This window comes from Rutidosis leptorrhynchoides, chromosome 3 (genome assembly GCF_046630445.1).
Source record: "Rutidosis leptorrhynchoides isolate AG116_Rl617_1_P2 chromosome 3, CSIRO_AGI_Rlap_v1, whole genome shotgun sequence".
In the NCBI taxonomy this organism is placed as follows: domain Eukaryota; kingdom Viridiplantae; phylum Streptophyta; class Magnoliopsida; order Asterales; family Asteraceae; genus Rutidosis; species Rutidosis leptorrhynchoides.
In genome coordinates, this window is record NC_092335.1 from 177,188,791 (window position 1) to 177,209,396 (window position 20,606).

General features: G+C 35.0%; 1 protein-coding gene across 1 annotated transcript; it reads left to right on the forward strand.

The window, feature by feature from the left end:
• The first annotated feature begins 13,491 nt into the window (after nt 1-13,491).
• Nucleotides 13,492-14,550, forward strand: LOC139900636 (F-box/kelch-repeat protein At3g06240-like). The gene has a single exon (XM_071883400.1). It carries the CDS (start codon nt 13,492-13,494, stop codon nt 14,548-14,550), a length of 1,059 nt encoding a protein of 352 aa, XP_071739501.1.
• The last annotated feature ends 6,056 nt before the right edge of the window (nt 14,551-20,606 follow it).

Below are 20,606 nucleotides of genomic sequence, written 5' to 3' on the forward strand. Positions count from 1 at the left end.
CTTAGAACCCGTGAATCATTATGTTTTATCAAACGCATCCTAAATGTGTATCGTCGTAGATGCCCATGCTAAAATATGTTCCGTTTAGTTTACAATATTACTTGATTGTTTGTAAGTGGTAACAAATTAATCAGGTATTCATTGTAAGGTGATGATTGTTGTAGAAACTATTCAAATGTCTTTAACCGTGATGCATGATCTAATTGTGCTTGTCATGCTTGTCATTCTGCAGAAGGTTTCTAATTTCTATGGAGGATGAAGGAGCACGTTGTTGGATTGACTAGAAGGTGTTTTTATTCTCCGAACTAATTGAGTGTATGTTTCTCTTTTGTTTCTGCGTTTTAAATACTTGTTACATGGGTGAAGAGTTGGATATGAGCTTTGTTTAATTGTTTCCTTTTATGTAATGCTTAAGACTTCTAGGTATCAATTTTCATCTTTTTAGTTATGAGCTTTGATAATCACTGAAGTTAGCAACTCTGCACAAAGTTGTTACAAAGCAGTAGATACAGTGCTATACTATCGCGTCTTTTTGGGCGTAACCATTAAAATAGATCAAATAAGTGACTGAACAGGTTGGTCTGGTCGGGTCGGGTCGGGTCGGGTCGGGTCATGTGCTTTGTCTTATGTGCTGGTAAAGTATTATCTGGGTTGATTAAAGTATCGACTACGGAGTATTATTTATCTCTTATCATATACGTGCAGGGTTAAAGGGTCTTGGTGTCAAGATCCTCTCTTTATGTAAATGTGTCTGATTGTTCTCTACCAAAATGGTGTTTACGAGTATATATATATTTTTTTTTTTTGGTAATTGCAACGCACTATTAAAAAAAAAAGAAAAAAGTACTCCGTACTCCGTACTCCATAGTATATCAATTGGGTGGGAGACGACCGAAGTGATTCAAGAAAATATTTCTACTGCAACCCGCACTATTAAAACGGTTCTAGTATGAATTCATCCAAGAAAGTTACCTCCTTTCTTGGATGCTTTCAACTTATCACCCAATGTCATTTTGGTCGTACGACTCTATCCAAGAAAGTTACTTCATATGAATGATGTATTGGTTAGCATAATGCTTATGTGTGAAAAGTATCCTTCAAATTATTATGTGCATTCATACCATGTATGTTACTTTAGGCACCAACGGTTTTCGTAATTCAAAACCTTAAAGCTTCAAAATCAAACTTTCTTACAAATTAACCAGTCTCTTTGCATAACATATTTGATTAGAGAGCTTGATCAATTGTATAATTTAAAAACCATCTCCATTTAGCTGAGTGATTACTGTCCTTCCGGATGTCCGAGAGGTCTCGAGTTCGAGTCTCATCTGGGGATTTCACAATGCAATTTACTTTGCAGTGGGTTATAGAGTCCTGTGAAGTTTCTTGCCTAGCACAAAAGTGAGCTTTTGAATTTGTGATTACGAATGTATATGCTGAATTACTGAATGATATTATTAGTGAGAAAAATATGTACCATGCCATACGATTTTTGTCGTCTACTTCAACATTTATTGCATGTAATGTTATATGATGAATATGCTCTTAAATAGATACCGTTTTTTAAAAAAAAAAAAACAAAAACAAAAACAAAAAAAAAACAAAAAAAAAACAAAAAACAAAAAACATAAAAACGCTCCCCACCTCTTTTTTCCGGTGGTCTGTTGCTTCTCCCTTTGGTGGTTGAAGTTTGCTCCGGCAGTTATAGCCACCACTCACCGCCGTTTTTCGTGGTGATTTTTGGCTATGGTTGCTTGTGAGTTTCTTCGCCGTAGTCGGCTTTTCTTCTCAGGCACCGGATTTCGTTGCTCTCTCCTTTCCGGTGCTGGTTCGGTGGACCACCACGCTGTTGGTGGTGGTCAACAATAGATCGTGGTGTTGGGGTTCCCTTCCTCTGTTCCCCCTCGTTACCTGAGTGCAGCGCTTCTCGGTGGCCCACCACCCCGTTGGTGGTGGTCACTTGACTGTTGACTGGTCACGACAGTGGTCTACCACCCTGTTGGTGGTAGCCACTGTCGTTGGTTGTCTGTTTGGTGGGTTGTGATGGTTGTGCTATGCTAGGGTCAGTGGTCTACCACCCTGTTGGTGGTGACCATCGGCACTTCGTGGTTCCGTTCTCTCCTTTATCAGGCGGCATTTGGACGCTAGTCGATGGCTATTAGTGGCGGGGGGTTTTGATGGTGGTGATGTAGGGCACATGAGCCTTGTCGGGGTAAGGTTGGGTTGAGCTGTAGTTTTGGGTGCTGTCTTTACCTTTTTGAGGTTCTCTTGGGTTTTGTCCAGGCGACGATCTCCCTATTAGAGATCTGGTTCAAGATGTGGGGGTTCGCTCAGAATTTTTGCGTTTAGGGCTTTTCTTTTGGCGGCTCGGGAAGCTTTGCGGACGCTGGTTTTTCCTGTTCTGTTGTTGCGAAGGCAATAGGCCAGATCGCTGACGCCGTTTTGTTTGTTAGGTCGTGTGTCTGTGTAGTATTATCGGTATTTGAGATTCCATGTGGTTATAACTATAGTTGTATTTTGGTCTCCTTGTAAAACGTGATTTCTCACCCAGTTGATTTGCCCTTTGAATAGTTTTGTTTAGTACAGCTAGAACTCGTTTTGGATTCTCTTGTATGTGCTGTATGAGTTGATTCTCAGATCTGTTATTAATGTTTTCGTTTTTTCGCCAAAAAAATTATATATGCTCTTAAATAAAGTGTAATAGAATCGAATACAATATTTTATTTTCTAAATATCATGTATCACGAATTAATTTATTTGGAGCTTTCCAACCGTTACATTTCTTCTAGTGAGACTTGATCCTTGTTTCTGTTAGATTATGGAGACATTTATACAAAACGAGAAAAAAGAAAGAAAAAAAAAACTGTTCCAACACTTCAATTCATCGAAGAACCCGTCGAAATAACGAAAAACTTCAATTCATCGAAGAACCCGTCGAAATAATGGATCGTGAGGTTAAAAGACTTAAGCAAAACAAGATACCAATTGTTAAGGTTCGATGGAATGCTCGTAGAGGACCCGAGTTCACCTGGGAGTGTGAAGATCAGATGAAGAAGAAATACCCGCATCTATTTCCAGAAGATTCGTCAACACCTTCAACAGCTTAAAATTTCGGGACGAAATTTATTTAACGGGTAGGTACTGTAGTGACCCGAAATTTTCCATGTTTATATATATTAATTGAGATTGATATTTACATGATTAAATTTTTCCAACATGTTAAGCAATCAAACTTGTTAAGACTTGATTAATTGAAATATGTTTCATATAGACAATTGACCACCCAAGTTGACCGGCGATTCACGAACGTTAAAACTTGTAAAAATGACATGACGATATATATATGGATATACATATGGTTAACATGAGATTATGATAAGTATCTATCTCCATAAGTATATTAACAATGAGTTATATACATATAAACAAGACTACTAACTTAAGGATTTCGAAACGAGACATATATGTAACGATTATCGTTGTAACGACATTTAAATGTATATATATCATATTAAGAAATATTAATATATCATAATATCATGATAATATAATAATTTAACATCTCATTAGATATAATAAACAATGGGTTAACAACATTAATTGAGATCGTTAACTTAAAGGTTTCAAAACAACACTTACATGTAACGACTAACGATGACTTAACGACTCAGTTAAAATGTATATACATGTAGTGTATTTAGATGTATTAAAATACTTTTGGAAGACTTCAAGACATATATCAAAACACTCATACTTAACGAAAATGGTTACAGTTACTTTCCCATTCTTTTCTTGCATCAAGAATTCTAGTCGTATTCTTACCCGTATTATACACAGCTTCAAAACGTACTTACTATGGGTATATACCAATAGGAACTAGCATGGGATTCCACTCTTGATTATGTCATGTATGACTAATCAATTTTAACTTCTACCATGAGCTAGTCAACTAACTAGAACTCCTTTTAACCCCACTCACCACTCACCAATTACCACTCATCATTCACTCCATTTCACTTCCAATTCTCTTTCTAATTCTCTCTCAACACACACACACTATTATGAACGTATTTTTCCAGCAGTTAATCATCATCTTCATCAAAAATCACTTCAAGCATCAAGCTATAATCATCATAGGAAGAACACTTCAAGAACACTTCAAAAATCCCTTCAAGTTTACTAATTTACTTCCAAGCTTTCTAATCCATTCCAAGTAATCATCTAAGATCAAGAAACCTTTGTTATATACAGTAGGTTATCTTTTTTATTCAAGGTAATATTCATATTCAAACTTTGATTCAATTTCTATAACTATAAACTATCTTAATTCGAGTAAAAATCTTACTTGAACTTGTTTTTGTGTCATGATCCTACTTCAAGAACTTTCAAGCCATCCAAGATCCTTTGAAGCTAGATCATTTCTTGTCACTTCCAGTAGTTTTACCTACTAAACTTGAGGTAGTAATGATGTTCATAACATCATTCGATTCATATATATAAAACTATCTTATTCGAAGGTTTAAACTCGTAATCACTAGAACATAGTTTAGTTAATTCTAAACTTGTTCGCAAACAAAAGTTAATCCTTCTAACTTGACTTTTAAAATTAACTAAACACATGTTCTATATCTATATTATATGCTAACTTAATGATTTAAAACCTGGAAACACGAAAAACACCGTAAAACCGGATTTACGCCGTCATAGTAACACCGCGGGCTGTTTTGGGTTAGTTAATTAAAAACTATGATAAACTTTGATTTAAAAGTTGTTATTCTGAGAAAATGATTTTTATTATGAACATGAAACTATATCCAAAAATTATGGTTAAAATCAAAGTGGAAGTATGTTTTCTAAAATGGTCATCTAGACGTCGTTCTTTCGACTGAAATGACTACCTTTACAAAAACGACTTGTAACTTATTTTTCCGACTATAAACCTATACTTTTTCTGTTTAGATTCATAAAATAGAGTTCAATATGAAACTATAGCAATTTGATTCACTCAAAACGGATTTAAAATGAAGAAGTTATGGGTAAAACAAGATTGGATAATTTTTCTCATTTTAGCTACGTGAAAATTGGTAACAAATCTATTCCAACCATAACTTAATCAACTTGTATTGTATATTATGTAATCTTGAGATACCATAGACACGTATACAATGTTTCGACCTATCATGTCGACACATCTATATATATTTCGGAACAACCATAGACACTCTATATGTGAATGTTGGAGTTAGCTATACAGGGTTGAGGTTGATTCCAGAATATATATAGTTTGAGTTGTGATCAATACTGAGATACGTATACACTGGGTCGTGGATTGATTCAAGATAATAATTATCGATTTATTTCTGTACATCTAACTGTGGACAACTATTTGTAGGTTACTAACGAGGACAGCTGACTTAATAAACTTAAAACATCAAAATATATTAAAAGTGTTGTAAATATATTTTGAACATACTTTAATATATATGTATATATTATTATAGGTTCGTGAATCAACAATGGCCAAGTCTTACTTCTCGACGAAGTAAAAATCTGTGAAAGTGAGTTATAGTCCCACTTTTAAAATCTAATATTTTTGGGATGAGAATACATGCAGGTTTTATAAATGATTTACAAAATAGACAAAAGTACATGAAACTACATTCTATGGTTGAATTATCGAAATCGAATATGCCCCTTTTTATTAAGTCTGGTAATCTAAGAATTAGGGAACAGACACCCTAATTGACGCGAATCCTAAAGATAGATCTATTGGGCCTAACAAGCCCCATCCAAAGTACCGGATGCTTTAGTACTTCAAAATTTATATCATATCCGAAGGGTGTCCCGGAATGATGGGGATATTCTTATATATGCATCTTGTTAATGTCGGTTACCAGGTGTTCACCATATGAATGATTTTTATCTCTATGTATGGGATGTGTATTGAAATATGAAATCTTGTGGTCTATTGTTACGATTTGATATATATAGGTTAAACCTATAACTCACCAACATTTTTGTTGACGTTTAAAGCATGTTTATTCTCAGGTGAATATTAAGAGCTTCCGCTGTTGCATACTAAAATAAGAACAAGATTTGGAGTCCATGTTTGTATGATATTGTGTAAAAACTGCATTCAAGAAACTGATTTCGATGTAACATATTTGTATTGTAAACCATTATGTAATGGTCGTGTGTAAACAGGATATTTTAGATTATCATTATTTGATAATCTACGTAAAGCTTTTTAAACCTTTATTTATGAAATAAAGGTTATGGTTTGTTTTAAAAAAAAATGAATGCAGTCTTTGAAAAACGTCTCATATAGAGGTCAAAACCTCGCAACGAAATCAATTAATATGGAACGTTTTTAATCAATAAGAACGGGACATTTCATCTAATCCATACACCAACGACCAAAAACACCTACAAACACTTTCATTCTTCAATTTCCTTCATCTAATTGATCTCTCTCAAGTTCTATCTTCAAGTTCTAAGTGTTCTTCATATATTCTACAAGTTCTAGTTACATAAAATCAAGAATACTTTCAAGTTTGCTAGCTCACTTCCAATCTTGTAAGGTGATCATCTAACCTCAAGAAATCTTTGTTTCTTACAGTAGATTATCATTCTAATACAAGGTAATAATCATATTCAAACTTTGGTTCAATTTCTATAACTATAACAATCTTATTTCAAGTGATGATCTTACTTGAACTTGTTTTCGTGTCATGATTCTGCTTCAAGAACTTCGAGCCATCCAAGGATCCGTTGAAGCTAGATCCATTTTTCTCTTTTCCAATAGGTTTATCCAAGGAACTTAAGGTAGTAATGATGTTCATAACATCATTCTATTCATACATATAAAGCTATCTTATTCGAAGGTTTAAACTTGTAATCACTAGAACATAGTTTAGTTAATTCTAAACTTGTTCGCAAACAAAAGTTAATCTTTCTAACTTGACTTTTAAAATCAACTAAACACATGTTCTATATCTATATGATATGCTAACTTAATGATTTAAAACCTGGAAACACGAAAAACACCGTAAAACCAGATTTACGCCGTCGTAGTAACACCGCGGGCTGTTTTGGGTTAGTTAATTAAAAACTATGATAAACTTTGATTTAAAAGTTGTTATTCTGAGAAAATGATTTTTATTATGAACATGAAACTATATCCAAAAATTATGGTTAAACTCAAAGTGGAAGTATGTTTTCTAAATTGGTCATCTAGACGTCGTTCTTTCGACTGAAATGACTACCTTTATAAAAATGACTTGTAACTTCTTTTTCGACTATAAACCTATACTTTTTCTATTTAGATTCATAAAATAGAGTTTAATATGAAACCATAGCAATTTGATTCACTCGAAACGGATTTAAAATGAAGAAGTTATGGGTAAAACAAGATTGGATAATTTTTCTCATTTTAGTTACGTGAAAATTGGTAACAAATCTATTCCAACCATAACTTAATCAACTTGTATTGTATATTATGTAATCTTGAGATACCATAGACACGTATACAATGTTTCGACCTATCATGTCGACACATCTATATATATTTCTGAACAACCATAGACACTCTATATGTGAATGTTGGAGTTAGCTATACAGGGTTGAGGTTGATTCCAAAATATATATAGTTTGAGTTGTGATCAATACTGAGATACATATACACTGGGTCGTGGATTGATTCAAGATAATATTTATCGATTTATTTCTGTACATCTAACTGTGGACAACTAGTTGTAGGTTACTAACGAGGACAGCTGACTTAATAAACTTAAAACATCAAAATATATTAAAAGTGTTGTAAATATATTTTGAACATACTTTGATATATATGTATATATTGTTATAGGTTCGTGAATCAACCAGTGGCCAAGTCTTACTTTCCGACGAAGTAAAAATCTGTGAAAGTGAGTTATAGTCCCACTTTTAAAATCTAATATTTTGGGATGAGAATACATGCAGGTTTTATAAATGATTTACAAAATAGACACAAGTACGTGAAACTACATTCTATGGTTGAATTATCGAAATCGAATATGCCCCTTTTTATTAAGTCTGGTAATCTAAGAATTAGGGAACAGACGCCCTAATTGACGCGAATCCTAAAGATAGATCTATCGGGCCCAACAAGCCCCATCCAAAGTACCGGATGCTTTAGTACTTCGAAATTTATATCATATCCGAAGGGTGTCCCGGAATGATGGGGATATTCTTATATATGCATCTTGTTAATGTCGGTTACCAGGTGTTCACCATATGAATGATTTTTATCTCTATGTATGGGATGTGTATTGAAATATGAAATCTTGTGGTCTATTATTATGATTTGATATATATAGGTTAAACCTATAACTCACCAACATTTTTGTTGACGTTTTAAGCATGTTTATTCTCAGGTGATTATTAAGAGTTTCCGTTGTCGCATACTTAAATAAGGACGAGATTTGGAGTCCATGCTTGTATGATATTGTGTAAAAACTGCATTCAAGAAACTTATTTTGTTGTAACATATTTGTATTGTAAACCATTATGTAATGGTCGTGTGTAAACAGGATATTTTAGATTATCATTATTTGATAATCTACGTAAAGCTTTTTAAACCTTTATTGATGAATTAAAGGTTATGGTTTGTTTTAAAATGAATGCAGTCTTTGAAAAACGTCTCATATAGAGGTCAAAACCTCGCAACGAAATAAATTAATATGGAACGTTTTTAATCAATAAGAATGGGACATTTCAGTAATTGAGTTTCTGAAACGTTCAAGAGTATTTGCAGCTATCTCTATGCCTTGTACAGCTTATTATTCACATCAGAGAGAGTTCTGGGAACGTGCAAGAGTTGAGACTGTAGATGACAGGAAGGTAATTATGAGTACTGTTTGTGGTCAGAAGATTCAGATTACTGAAGATACAATTCGAAACACTTTCTTGTTTGAGGATGATGAGAATATGCCTAAGAAGTTGTCAAAGACAAAGATTACTGGATGTGTGTTAAGATGCAAGTATTCTGGTGATATTACGAGAGCAACGATTAAAAGGAGTGGATTCACACCACTGTACAGATATTTGTCACTTGTTGTGCTGAGGTGTTTAAGTCCGTTGCAAGGAGGGTTTGATGAACTGAGTGAAATCTATCAGGGAATGTTTGCTGCTTTAGTTCTAAAAGCTGATTTTAATTTCTCCGGGGTCATCTTTGATCTACTGGTGGAGAATGTGACAAGCAAGTTATATTTGATCTATCCAAGATTCTTGCAAATTATAATCAACCAGCAAACTGTTGATTTGCCAAGATTGAGGAAAGATGCCATTGATTTAAAACATATGACCGATCTTACGTTCAACCGATTGAATCAGAAGAAAAGTGCTAGTGATGGCAAGCTGGTGTGTCATCTTGCTCGAGAGGATTATCGGTGTCCACCAGGAAAGAAGTGGAGAAACGAAAACAGTTTATCTGATCGAGAGCCAGATTTTGAGTTAGCTAACAGTGATGAAGAAGTTGATCAACCTGTGAATACTCAAGCTGCAGGTGGTTCAGGTGCAGAAGGTTTAGTTGATGAGATTGGTAATATTAATCCTGATGTTGGTGAAGAAGCTTCAAGGGGATCAAAAAGAAGAATGGTTGAAGATGAGAGTTCTCAGGTTTCAACGAAACTAAAATTGAAAAGAAGGTTCAAGCTGGTTTATAAGGATGCTGGTGGATCTTCAGCTGGAACTCAACCAGTGACACCTATACCACAGACTCAAGGACAACAAACTTCACAACAACAACAACAACAACAACAACAACGTCCGTCGGTGCAATGGTCACCACCCGTGGTTCAACAGGTTTCTCAAGAGACGGTTTCTACTCCAATTCCTAGTGCTCCATCACGTACAGGGGGAGAAGGAGGTGTGAGCTCATCTACTCTTCAGAATTTGAATGATTTATATGTTCAAGCGATGGCTGACAACCTGAGGTTGAGAAAGGAAATGGATGAGAAGGTTGAGAATTTGAAGGAAGAGAATCGCGTGAAGTCCGAGGATGTTACTCGGTTAAGTATGCAAGTTGATTTGCTTCTGAAGAAGGTTGGTGATCAGTCGTTGTTATTGACTGATGCGAAAAGAGAGGCTTCTCAAGCTAGGAAGTTGGCTGAATCTGCTCTAGCAAAGGTTACAGCTTGGGAAGAAAAGTTTGATTTGATTGAATTGCCTGAGGGAGAGACTGATAATCAAATGGTGGAGGCACCTGGTTCCTCCAAAGCTACAACACTGTCAGTAATTCCTCTTAAAATTGATTATAGTTTTAGTAATTTCTTTTCTAAACAGGATGAGCTCAAGCATTCTGTTGTTTATGATGATTTAGAAGAGGGAGAGATCCTTCACAACTTCACTAGAGCTGAGCTGGACGAAATGGTGAGTCTAGAGCAAGAAGAAGCTAAAGCTGCTGACGCACAGTCCGATGATCCTCTATCAGAGGATGATTCTTTTGGGCCTGAGATTTTCGAAGATCTTGATGATCGAGATGTTGATGATTTAGTTGAGGATGTTACTCATGAAGATTTTTCTATATATCAAAATGATAAGAATGAAGATCTTCCGGGTTTTGAGAAGTTGTTTAGAACTGATGATGAGATTTTGAATAGAATGTGTAAAGAGAAGGAAAGGACAGAGGTTTTGCCTGAAGGTTTCTTGCCGGTTAAGTATAATGATGAAGTTGTTGAGAAGTTAGAAGCTGATTGGCGTGATATATTGAGAATCAGAAAATACTGTGAGAAACCGAAGCTTGAGCCAAAGTATTTGAAGATGATTAATTTGAGAAAGAGTGCAAAAGGAAGAATTCTTGCCTGGGCGTACATTGAAGAATTCAACATGTTTGCGATTAAGAGAGAGTTTGGCGTTGATTATATTAAACATGGTCACGAATTCAAATCACTGCCGTATTTTGAGCTAATGCAGATTGCCAGGTTAAGAATGTTATATTGTGGATTTGGTGATCGATCTTCGTTGCTGGTGAAGAAGATTCGAATTGCTTTTAATTCAAAGAATTGGGAAGGTTTTAGGCCACAATTTCCTAGGATTAGTTTCAAGGTTAATCCTAGAACTGGTGAATCTAGTGAATCTCGAAGGATTGTGAAGTATAAGCGAGCAAAGACTATGAAGAAGGTACCTTTAAGGAAGTTGCCGCAGAATTGGAGTCAGAGATTCAGATGGTGGTTTTATGATGATCGTTCTGAAGAAGCTGTGATTGTTTTGGATAAGCTGAAAGAAGATGATATTGATTGCATTCGTGTGTTGGATCCGATCTGGTTAAGAAACTGTACCGAGGCTGATATTTTTACATTGTATTACAATCGTATGCTCTATCGTCGTGAAAACAGGGTACAGGCTGAACAGTATGTGAAAGTAGCTAAGCTGTGCTACTTGAACAACATGGTAATCGATCCGTACGAATGAAGAATATAATGACTGAAGATGTTTGAAATAGAATTAGGTCTTAGGGGGAGTTTGTTGATGCATAATCCCGAGTTCTATTATGTAATACGTTCTATTAGTTTTGTATTTCGTATTTCAGTCATGTATGAACATTGTCATTAATACTTCGTATGTGAATTGCTTAGTATAATGTAGTAAAATGGTTCAGAGCAGTTGGTTGGCTGCTCAGACCATCGACCGATGGTAGGGACCATCGGTCGAGGGACTCTCACCATCGGCCGTAGGTCTCAGACCACCGGCCGATGGTCACTGAAGATATATATATATATATATATATATATATATATATATATATATATATATATATATATATATACGGGTTTTGTGGTTCATTGTGAGGTTACACACCACAAACCCTTTAGCCGACGTATCTCTCTGTGTTCATCGTCCCAGACCAATTCCCAACCGAATACAAAGCTCTAGGCATTGATTATATCAACTATTTGTTGGTTAGATTGATCCCGAAAGTTGATTAAGTATTCGACTCGCCCTAGTTATCGTTTCCGCCGTTAATCTAGGTTAATACGTTTGATCTAAGGTCTATAGTTCGCCTACATCATCATCGATGAATGTCTCACATAAATGCAGTAACTATTACAGGTTAGTTGCTATCCCTTTCTCTATATTTTTGACAATTAATTTATACGGAGTAAAAGTTACCCAAATAGCTGGACCGCAGGTGTTAAGCATGATAGTTATAATCAGCACATGATTACTGGGTTGATGTAGGTGCAATATTATTTTTAACTAACACAATTATTGAAATCTGATTGACTAATAGTTGATGTTGGAAATAACTGAGTTATTTGTTTAGTAATCTTTATGCTGTTTATCTAGTTTGGAGATTTTATTTAAAGCTCCACATTTTCTTTTATTTAAAAAAAGGTATGCATATGCATGGTAAATCATTGATGTAAATATTACTTATGCTACCTAGTATCTACAGGATGAATTATCTACTTTGCAAATAGTAATTATAGTCACTACTTCTCCTTGTAAAGTTCTTTTTGTTTCAAATATCATGAGTGCCCTGATTTTGTTAAGTGTGATCTTTTTGGTATCTTAGTTCAAGTAATTATTACTTCTTGACAAGTTCTATTCATTTATGTTTGGGATGTCTAAAGATTCATTAGGGCCTGACCCATCTTGGTCAAGAAAATTTTCTGACATTAAGTGGCTGACCTTTGAGTTAGTAAAATGGGTTAAGATGGAACTTTAGAATATGTGATTCTAGTTAGATATTAATCAATTTGGGTAACTTTATAAAAGATCATCATTAGATGCTACCGAGAACTTACAAACTAAATGTTATTGCTTGAATTCTAATAAATAGTTTAGCTATGTACAAAATCTTTGATTGATCTCCTTCTATGGTCTAACTTAGCCCAAAGATGAACTTTTAATGTTTTTATTACAATTGTATATGTGAAAGATGTTATTAGTGATAAAACGACCCTCAAATCGGCCCCAAGAGATACACGAGCTACATGTCCGTCACAACATGAGAGACACTTGCCCCGCACAATCTGAAGCAGTGGACTAACCGGGTATCTCCAGGTTTCAACTAAAAACTATGGTCGGAGATATTAATTAGCCACTACTGTAAGCTTATAATAAGCTTACATTTCCTTTATCAAGTCAAATGAATATGCCCCTCGATTTCTGTGGTCTATTTCAGCATTTATTACATGTAATGTTATGCGAATGAATATGCTCAAAAATAAAATGTAATAAAATCGAAACAAATATTTTGTTTTTTTTTACGTCTATTTTCATTATGAGCTTTCTGTCCGTTACGTTACTAGTTCACATGTTTTTTCACTCGTTCACATTCTTCTCTCTGATAATTTCATCTAGTGAGACTTGTTTCTTGCTTCTACACAGTTCGATCCTTTTCTCATATCTTTCATTCATGTTTCTCTGTGTGCAATTACTTTCTTTCTTATCCGGTCGCTGATTTGTATCAATTTCCATCATAAGTATACATTGCCTAAAATCTAAATGGAAGAGTCTTTAATGAAATTATCTAAATTTGAAGGACAACTTCCACACGATCTTGTTTTCAAGATTCTTGAAAGGTTGTCTTTTAAATCAATGCTAAAGGCGAAGTCCGTTTGTAAACAATGGCGCGATGTAGTTTCCGATCCTTCTTTTATCGAGGCGCACCTTTCTAAAAGCTATAGTCTTGGCCGCATAAGGTATATTCATGGTGCTCCAATGATGAAATCTGTTGGTTTGGATGATCAAGAGACACGGTATGAACATACCATTCCGACGACTGAATTCTCAAGGTATGTAGAAATTTTAGGGTCTTGCAATGGCTTGATTTTATTGGGCGATGGTGATCGTAGCTATTTTTTGTGGAACCCATCTACGCGATTGCTTAGAAGTTTCACGGGTCGTTTTCTATTTAGGGGAGAATTTAGGCACTTCGCACTAGGTTACGATTCAACAACTCGTGCATATAAGGTTGTAAGGATTGTTCGTGTTCATAGTCATAAAGTATATGATAGATTTAAGGCCCCTTCATATGAAAAATCAGTTTACGATGTAACTAGTGCTCATGTGTATAGTTGCAAGACTAATAGTTGGAAGAAGATTGAGCATTTCCCATATGTCATCTTTGAAGACGCACAAGGTGTGACTATGAACGGTTATCCGCATTGGATTGTCTTTTGGGATCATTTTGTTGAATATAAAGATAAAGTTATAGTTGTGATCGTTTACTTTGATTTAGTTGAGGAAAAGTTCAAAGAATTACCTAAACCTAGTTGGTTAGTGGAGTCGTCTTCTTATAGTTTTGGTTCTTTTGAAGGAAAGTTATGCTTTATTCACTATACAACAGTGCGGCAGCGAGAGATTCGAGAGATTTGGGTGATGGAAAAGCACGGGGAATCATGGATAAATGTATCATCTAAGATTAATATCAAGAGGGTTATTCTTCGAGGTTGGAGTTCTGGTCATCCGTATGCCAATTATAGTCGTGAAAAGCCGTTTATTGGAGCACAATATGTTGAGAGCCTAGTCTCTCCTTATGCCGGGAATGATATGGCTGGATGAAGGTTCTCTCATGATATTATTTTTTTAGTTCTGTTTGGCATTTGGCATTCATATACTTCTGTTACTAGCCTCCTTTACTAAGGTGCGTTTGATTGCCTCTTTCTTAATTGAATGGTTCAGCGTTCAATGTTGAATCGTTTAGCATTCATTGCGTTTGTATGTGACATGTGCCATTGATGTTGAGCCATTATGCAATCTGTGCTGAACCATTAGAGTTGAAATACTCTCTTAACCATTGAACACCTACGTTTACACTGATTTACCATAATAATAAGTAGAGCCAATGCGGACTTCGCCGAGGGAAGAGCCGCTACGTTTCCTTTAATGTTTAATACATTGATTTTACATCATTTGTATGGTTTATTCAGAATGATTATCAAACAGATTGTCGTTAAGAGTCCACTTCACTTAGAACCCGTGAATCATTATGTTTTATCAAACGCATCCTAAATGTGTATCGTCGTAGATGCCCATGCTAAAATATGTTCCGTTTAGTTTACAATATTACTTGATTGTTTGTAAGTGGTAACAAATTAATCAGGTATTCATTGTAAGGTGATGATTGTTGTAGAAACTATTCAAATGTCTTTAACCGTGATGCATGATCTAATTGTGCTTGTCATGCTTGTCATTCTGCAGAAGGTTTCTAATTTCTATGGAGGATGAAGGAGCACGTTGTTGGATTGACTAGAAGGTGTTTTTATTCTCCGAACTAATTGAGTGTATGTTTCTCTTTTGTTTCTGCGTTTTAAATACTTGTTACATGGGTGAAGAGTTGGATATGAGCTTTGTTTAATTGTTTCCTTTTATGTAATGCTTAAGACTTCTAGGTATCAATTTTCATCTTTTTAGTTATGAGCTTTGATAATCACTGAAGTTAGCAACTCTGCACAAAGTTGTTACAAAGCAGTAGATACAGTGCTATACTATCGCGTCTTTTTGGGCGTAACCATTAAAATAGATCAAATAAGTGACTGAACAGGTTGGTCTGGTCGGGTCGGGTCGGGTCGGGTCGGGTCATGTGCTTTGTCTTATGTGCTGGTAAAGTATTATCTGGGTTGATTAAAGTATCGACTACGGAGTATTATTTATCTCTTATCATATACGTGCAGGGTTAAAGGGTCTTGGTGTCAAGATCCTCTCTTTATGTAAATGTGTCTGATTGTTCTCTACCAAAATGGTGTTTACGAGTATATATATATTTTTTTTTTTTTGGTAATTGCAACGCACTATTAAAAAAAAAAGAAAAAAGTACTCCGTACTCCGTACTCCATAGTATATCAATTGGGTGGGAGACGACCGAAGTGATTCAAGAAAATATTTCTACTGCAACCCGCACTATTAAAACGGTTCTAGTATGAATTCATCCAAGAAAGTTACCTCCTTTCTTGGATGCTTTCAACTTATCACCCAATGTCATTTTGGTCGTACGACTCTATCCAAGAAAGTTACTTCATATGAATGATGTATTGGTTAGCATAATGCTTATGTGTGAAAAGTATCCTTCAAATTATTATGTGCATTCATACCATGTATGTTACTTTAGGCACCAACGGTTTTCGTAATTCAAAACCTTAAAGCTTCAAAATCAAACTTTCTTACAAATTAACCAGTCTCTTTGCATAACATATTTGATTAGAGAGCTTGATCAATTGTATAATTTAAAAACCATCTCCATTTAGCTGAGTGATTACTGTCCTTCCGGATGTCCGAGAGGTCTCGAGTTCGAGTCTCATCTGGGGATTTCACAATGCAATTTACTTTGCAGTGGGTTATAGAGTCCTGTGAAGTTTCTTGCCTAGCACAAAAGTGAGCTTTTGAATTTGTGATTACGAATGTATATGCTGAATTACTGAATGATATTATTAGTGAGAAAAATATGTACCATGCCATACGATTTTTGTCGTCTACTTCAACATTTATTGCATGTAATGTTATATGATGAATATGCTCTTAAATAGATACCGTTTTTAAAAAAAAAAAAAACAAAAACAAAAACAAAAAAAAAACAAAAAAAAAACAAAAAACAAAAAACATAAAAACGCTCCCCACCTCTTTTTTCCGGTGGTCTGTTGCTTCTCCCTTTGGTGGTTGAAGTTTGCTCCGGCAGTTATAGCCACCACTCACCGCCGTTTTTCGTGGTGATTTTTGGCTATGGTTGCTTGTGAGTTTCTTCGCCGTAGTCGGCTTTTCTTCTCAGGCACCGGATTTCGTTGCTCTCTCCTTTCCGGTGCTGGTTCGGTGGACCACCACGCTGTTGGTGGTGGTCAACAATAGATCGTGGTGTTGGGGTTCCCTTCCTCTGTTCCCCCTCGTTACCTGAGTGCAGCGCTTCTCGGTGGCCCACCACCCCGTTGGTGGTGGTCACTTGACTGTTGACTGGTCACGACAGTGGTCTACCACCCTGTTGGTGGTAGCCACTGTCGTTGGTTGTCTGTTTGGTGGGTTGTGATGGTTGTGCTATGCTAGGGTCAGTGGTCTACCACCCTGTTGGTGGTGACCATCGGCACTTCGTGGTTCCGTTCTCTCCTTTATCAGGCGGCATTTGGACGCTAGTCGATGGCTATTAGTGGCGGGGGGTTTTGATGGTGGTGATGTAGGGCACATGAGCCTTGTCGGGGTAAGGTTGGGTTGAGCTGTAGTTTTGGGTGCTGTCTTTACCTTTTTGAGGTTCTCTTGGGTTTTGTCCAGGCGACGATCTCCCTATTAGAGATCTGGTTCAAGATGTGGGGGTTCGCTCAGAATTTTTGCGTTTAGGGCTTTTCTTTTGGCGGCTCGGGAAGCTTTGCGGACGCTGGTTTTTCCTGTTCTGTTGTTGCGAAGGCAATAGGCCAGATCGCTGACGCCGTTTTGTTTGTTAGGTCGTGTGTCTGTGTAGTATTATCGGTATTTGAGATTCCATGTGGTTATAACTATAGTTGTATTTTGGTCTCCTTGTAAAACGTGATTTCTCACCCAGTTGATTTGCCCTTTGAATAGTTTTGTTTAGTACAGCTAGAACTCGTTTTGGATTCTCTTGTATGTGCTGTATGAGTTGATTCTCAGATCTGTTATTAATGTTTTCGTTTTTTCGCCAAAAAAATTATATATGCTCTTAAATAAAGTGTAATAGAATCGAATACAATATTTTATTTTCTAAATATCATGTATCACGAATTAATTTATTTGGAGCTTTCCAACCGTTACATTTCTTCTAGTGAGACTTGATCCTTGTTTCTGTTAGATTATGGAGACATTTATACAAAACGAGAAAAAAGAAAGAAAAAAAAAACTGTTCCAACACTTCAATTCATCGAAGAACCCGTCGAAATAACGAAAAACTTCAATTCATCGAAGAACCCGTCGAAATAATGGATCGTGAGGTTAAAAGACTTAAGCAAAACAAGATACCAATTGTTAAGGTTCGATGGAATGCTCGTAGAGGACCCGAGTTCACCTGGGAGTGTGAAGATCAGATGAAGAAGAAATACCCGCATCTATTTCCAGAAGATTCGTCAACACCTTCAACAGCTTAAAATTTCGGGACGAAATTTATTTAACGGGTAGGTACTGTAGTGACCCGAAATTTTCCATGTTTATATATATTAATTGAGATTGATATTTACATGATTAAATTTTTCCAACATGTTAAGCAATCAAACTTGTTAAGACTTGATTAATTGAAATATGTTTCATATAGACAATTGACCACCCAAGTTGACCGGCGATTCACGAACGTTAAAACTTGTAAAAATGACATGACGATATATATATGGATATACATATGGTTAACATGAGATTATGATAAGTATCTATCTCCATAAGTATATTAACAATGAGTTATATACATATAAACAAGACTACTAACTTAAGGATTTCGAAACGAGACATATATGTAACGATTATCGTTGTAACGACATTTAAATGTATATATATCATATTAAGAAATATTAATATATCATAATATCATGATAATATAATAATTTAACATCTCATTAGATATAATAAACAATGGGTTAACAACATTAATTGAGATCGTTAACTTAAAGGTTTCAAAACAACACTTACATGTAACGACTAACGATGACTTAACGACTCAGTTAAAATGTATATACATGTAGTGTATTTAGATGTATTAAAATACTTTTGGAAGACTTCAAGACATATATCAAAACACTCATACTTAACGAAAATGGTTACAGTTACTTTCCCATTCTTTTCTTGCATCAAGAATTCTAGTCGTATTCTTACCCGTATTATACACAGCTTCAAAACGTACTTACTATGGGTATATACCAATAGGAACTAGCATGGGATTCCACTCTTGATTATGTCATGTATGACTAATCAATTTTAACTTCTACCATGAGCTAGTCAACTAACTAGAACTCCTTTTAACCCCACTCACCACTCACCAATTACCACTCATCATTCACTCCATTTCACTTCCAATTCTCTTTCTAATTCTCTCTCAACACACACACACTATTATGAACGTATTTTTCCAGCAGTTAATCATCATCTTCATCAAAAATCACTTCAAGCATCAAGCTATAATCATCATAGGAAGAACACTTCAAGAACACTTCAAAAATCCCTTCAAGTTTACTAATTTACTTCCAAGCTTTCTAATCCATTCCAAGTAATCATCTAAGATCAAGAAACCTTTGTTATATACAGTAGGTTATCTTTTTTATTCAAGGTAATATTCATATTCAAACTTTGATTCAATTTCTATAACTATAAACTATCTTAATTCGAGTAAAAATCTTACTTGAACTTGTTTTTGTGTCATGATCCTACTTCAAGAACTTTCAAGCCATCCAAGATCCTTTGAAGCTAGATCATTTCTTGTCACTTCCAGTAGTTTTACCTACTAAACTTGAGGTAGTAATGATGTTCATAACATCATTCGATTCATATATATAAAACTATCTTATTCGAAGGTTTAAACTCGTAATCACTAGAACATAGTTTAGTTAATTCTAAACTTGTTCGCAAACAAAAGTTAATCCTTCTAACTTGACTTTTAAAATTAACTAAACACATGTTCTATATCTATATTATATGCTAACTTAATGATTTAAAACCTGGAAACACGAAAAACACCGTAAAACCGGATTTACGCCGTCATAGTAACACCGCGGGCTGTTTTGGGTTAGTTAATTAAAAACTATGATAAACTTTGATTTAAAAGTTGTTATTCTGAGAAAATGATTTTTATTATGAACATGAAACTATATCCAAAAATTATGGTTAAAATCAAAGTGGAAGTATGTTTTCTAAAATGGTCATCTAGACGTCGTTCTTTCGACTGAAATGACTACCTTTACAAAAACGACTTGTAACTTATTTTTCCGACTATAAACCTATACTTTTTCTGTTTAGATTCATAAAATAGAGTTCAATATGAAACTATAGCAATTTGATTCACTCAAAACGGATTTAAAATGAAGAAGTTATGGGTAAAACAAGATTGGATAATTTTTCTCATTTTAGCTACGTGAAAATTGGTAACAAATCTATTCCAACCATAACTTAATCAACTTGTATTGTATATTATGTAATCTTGAGATACCATAGACACGTATACAATGTTTCGACCTATCATGTCGACACATCTATATATATTTCGGAACAACCATAGACACTCTATATGTGAATGTTGGAGTTAGCTATACAGGGTTGAGGTTGATTCCAGAATATATATAGTTTGAGTTGTGATCAATACTGAGATACGTATACACTGGGTCGTGGATTGATTCAAGATAATAATTATCGATTTATTTCTGTACATCTAACTGTGGACAACTATTTGTAGGTTACTAACGAGGACAGCTGACTTAATAAACTTAAAACATCAAAATATATTAAAAGTGTTGTAAATATATTTTGAACATACTTTAATATATATGTATATATTATTATAGGTTCGTGAATCAACAATGGCCAAGTCTTACTTCTCGACGAAGTAAAAATCTGTGAAAGTGAGTTATAGTCCCACTTTTAAAATCTAATATTTTTGGGATGAGAATACATGCAGGTTTTATAAATGATTTACAAAATAGACAAAAGTA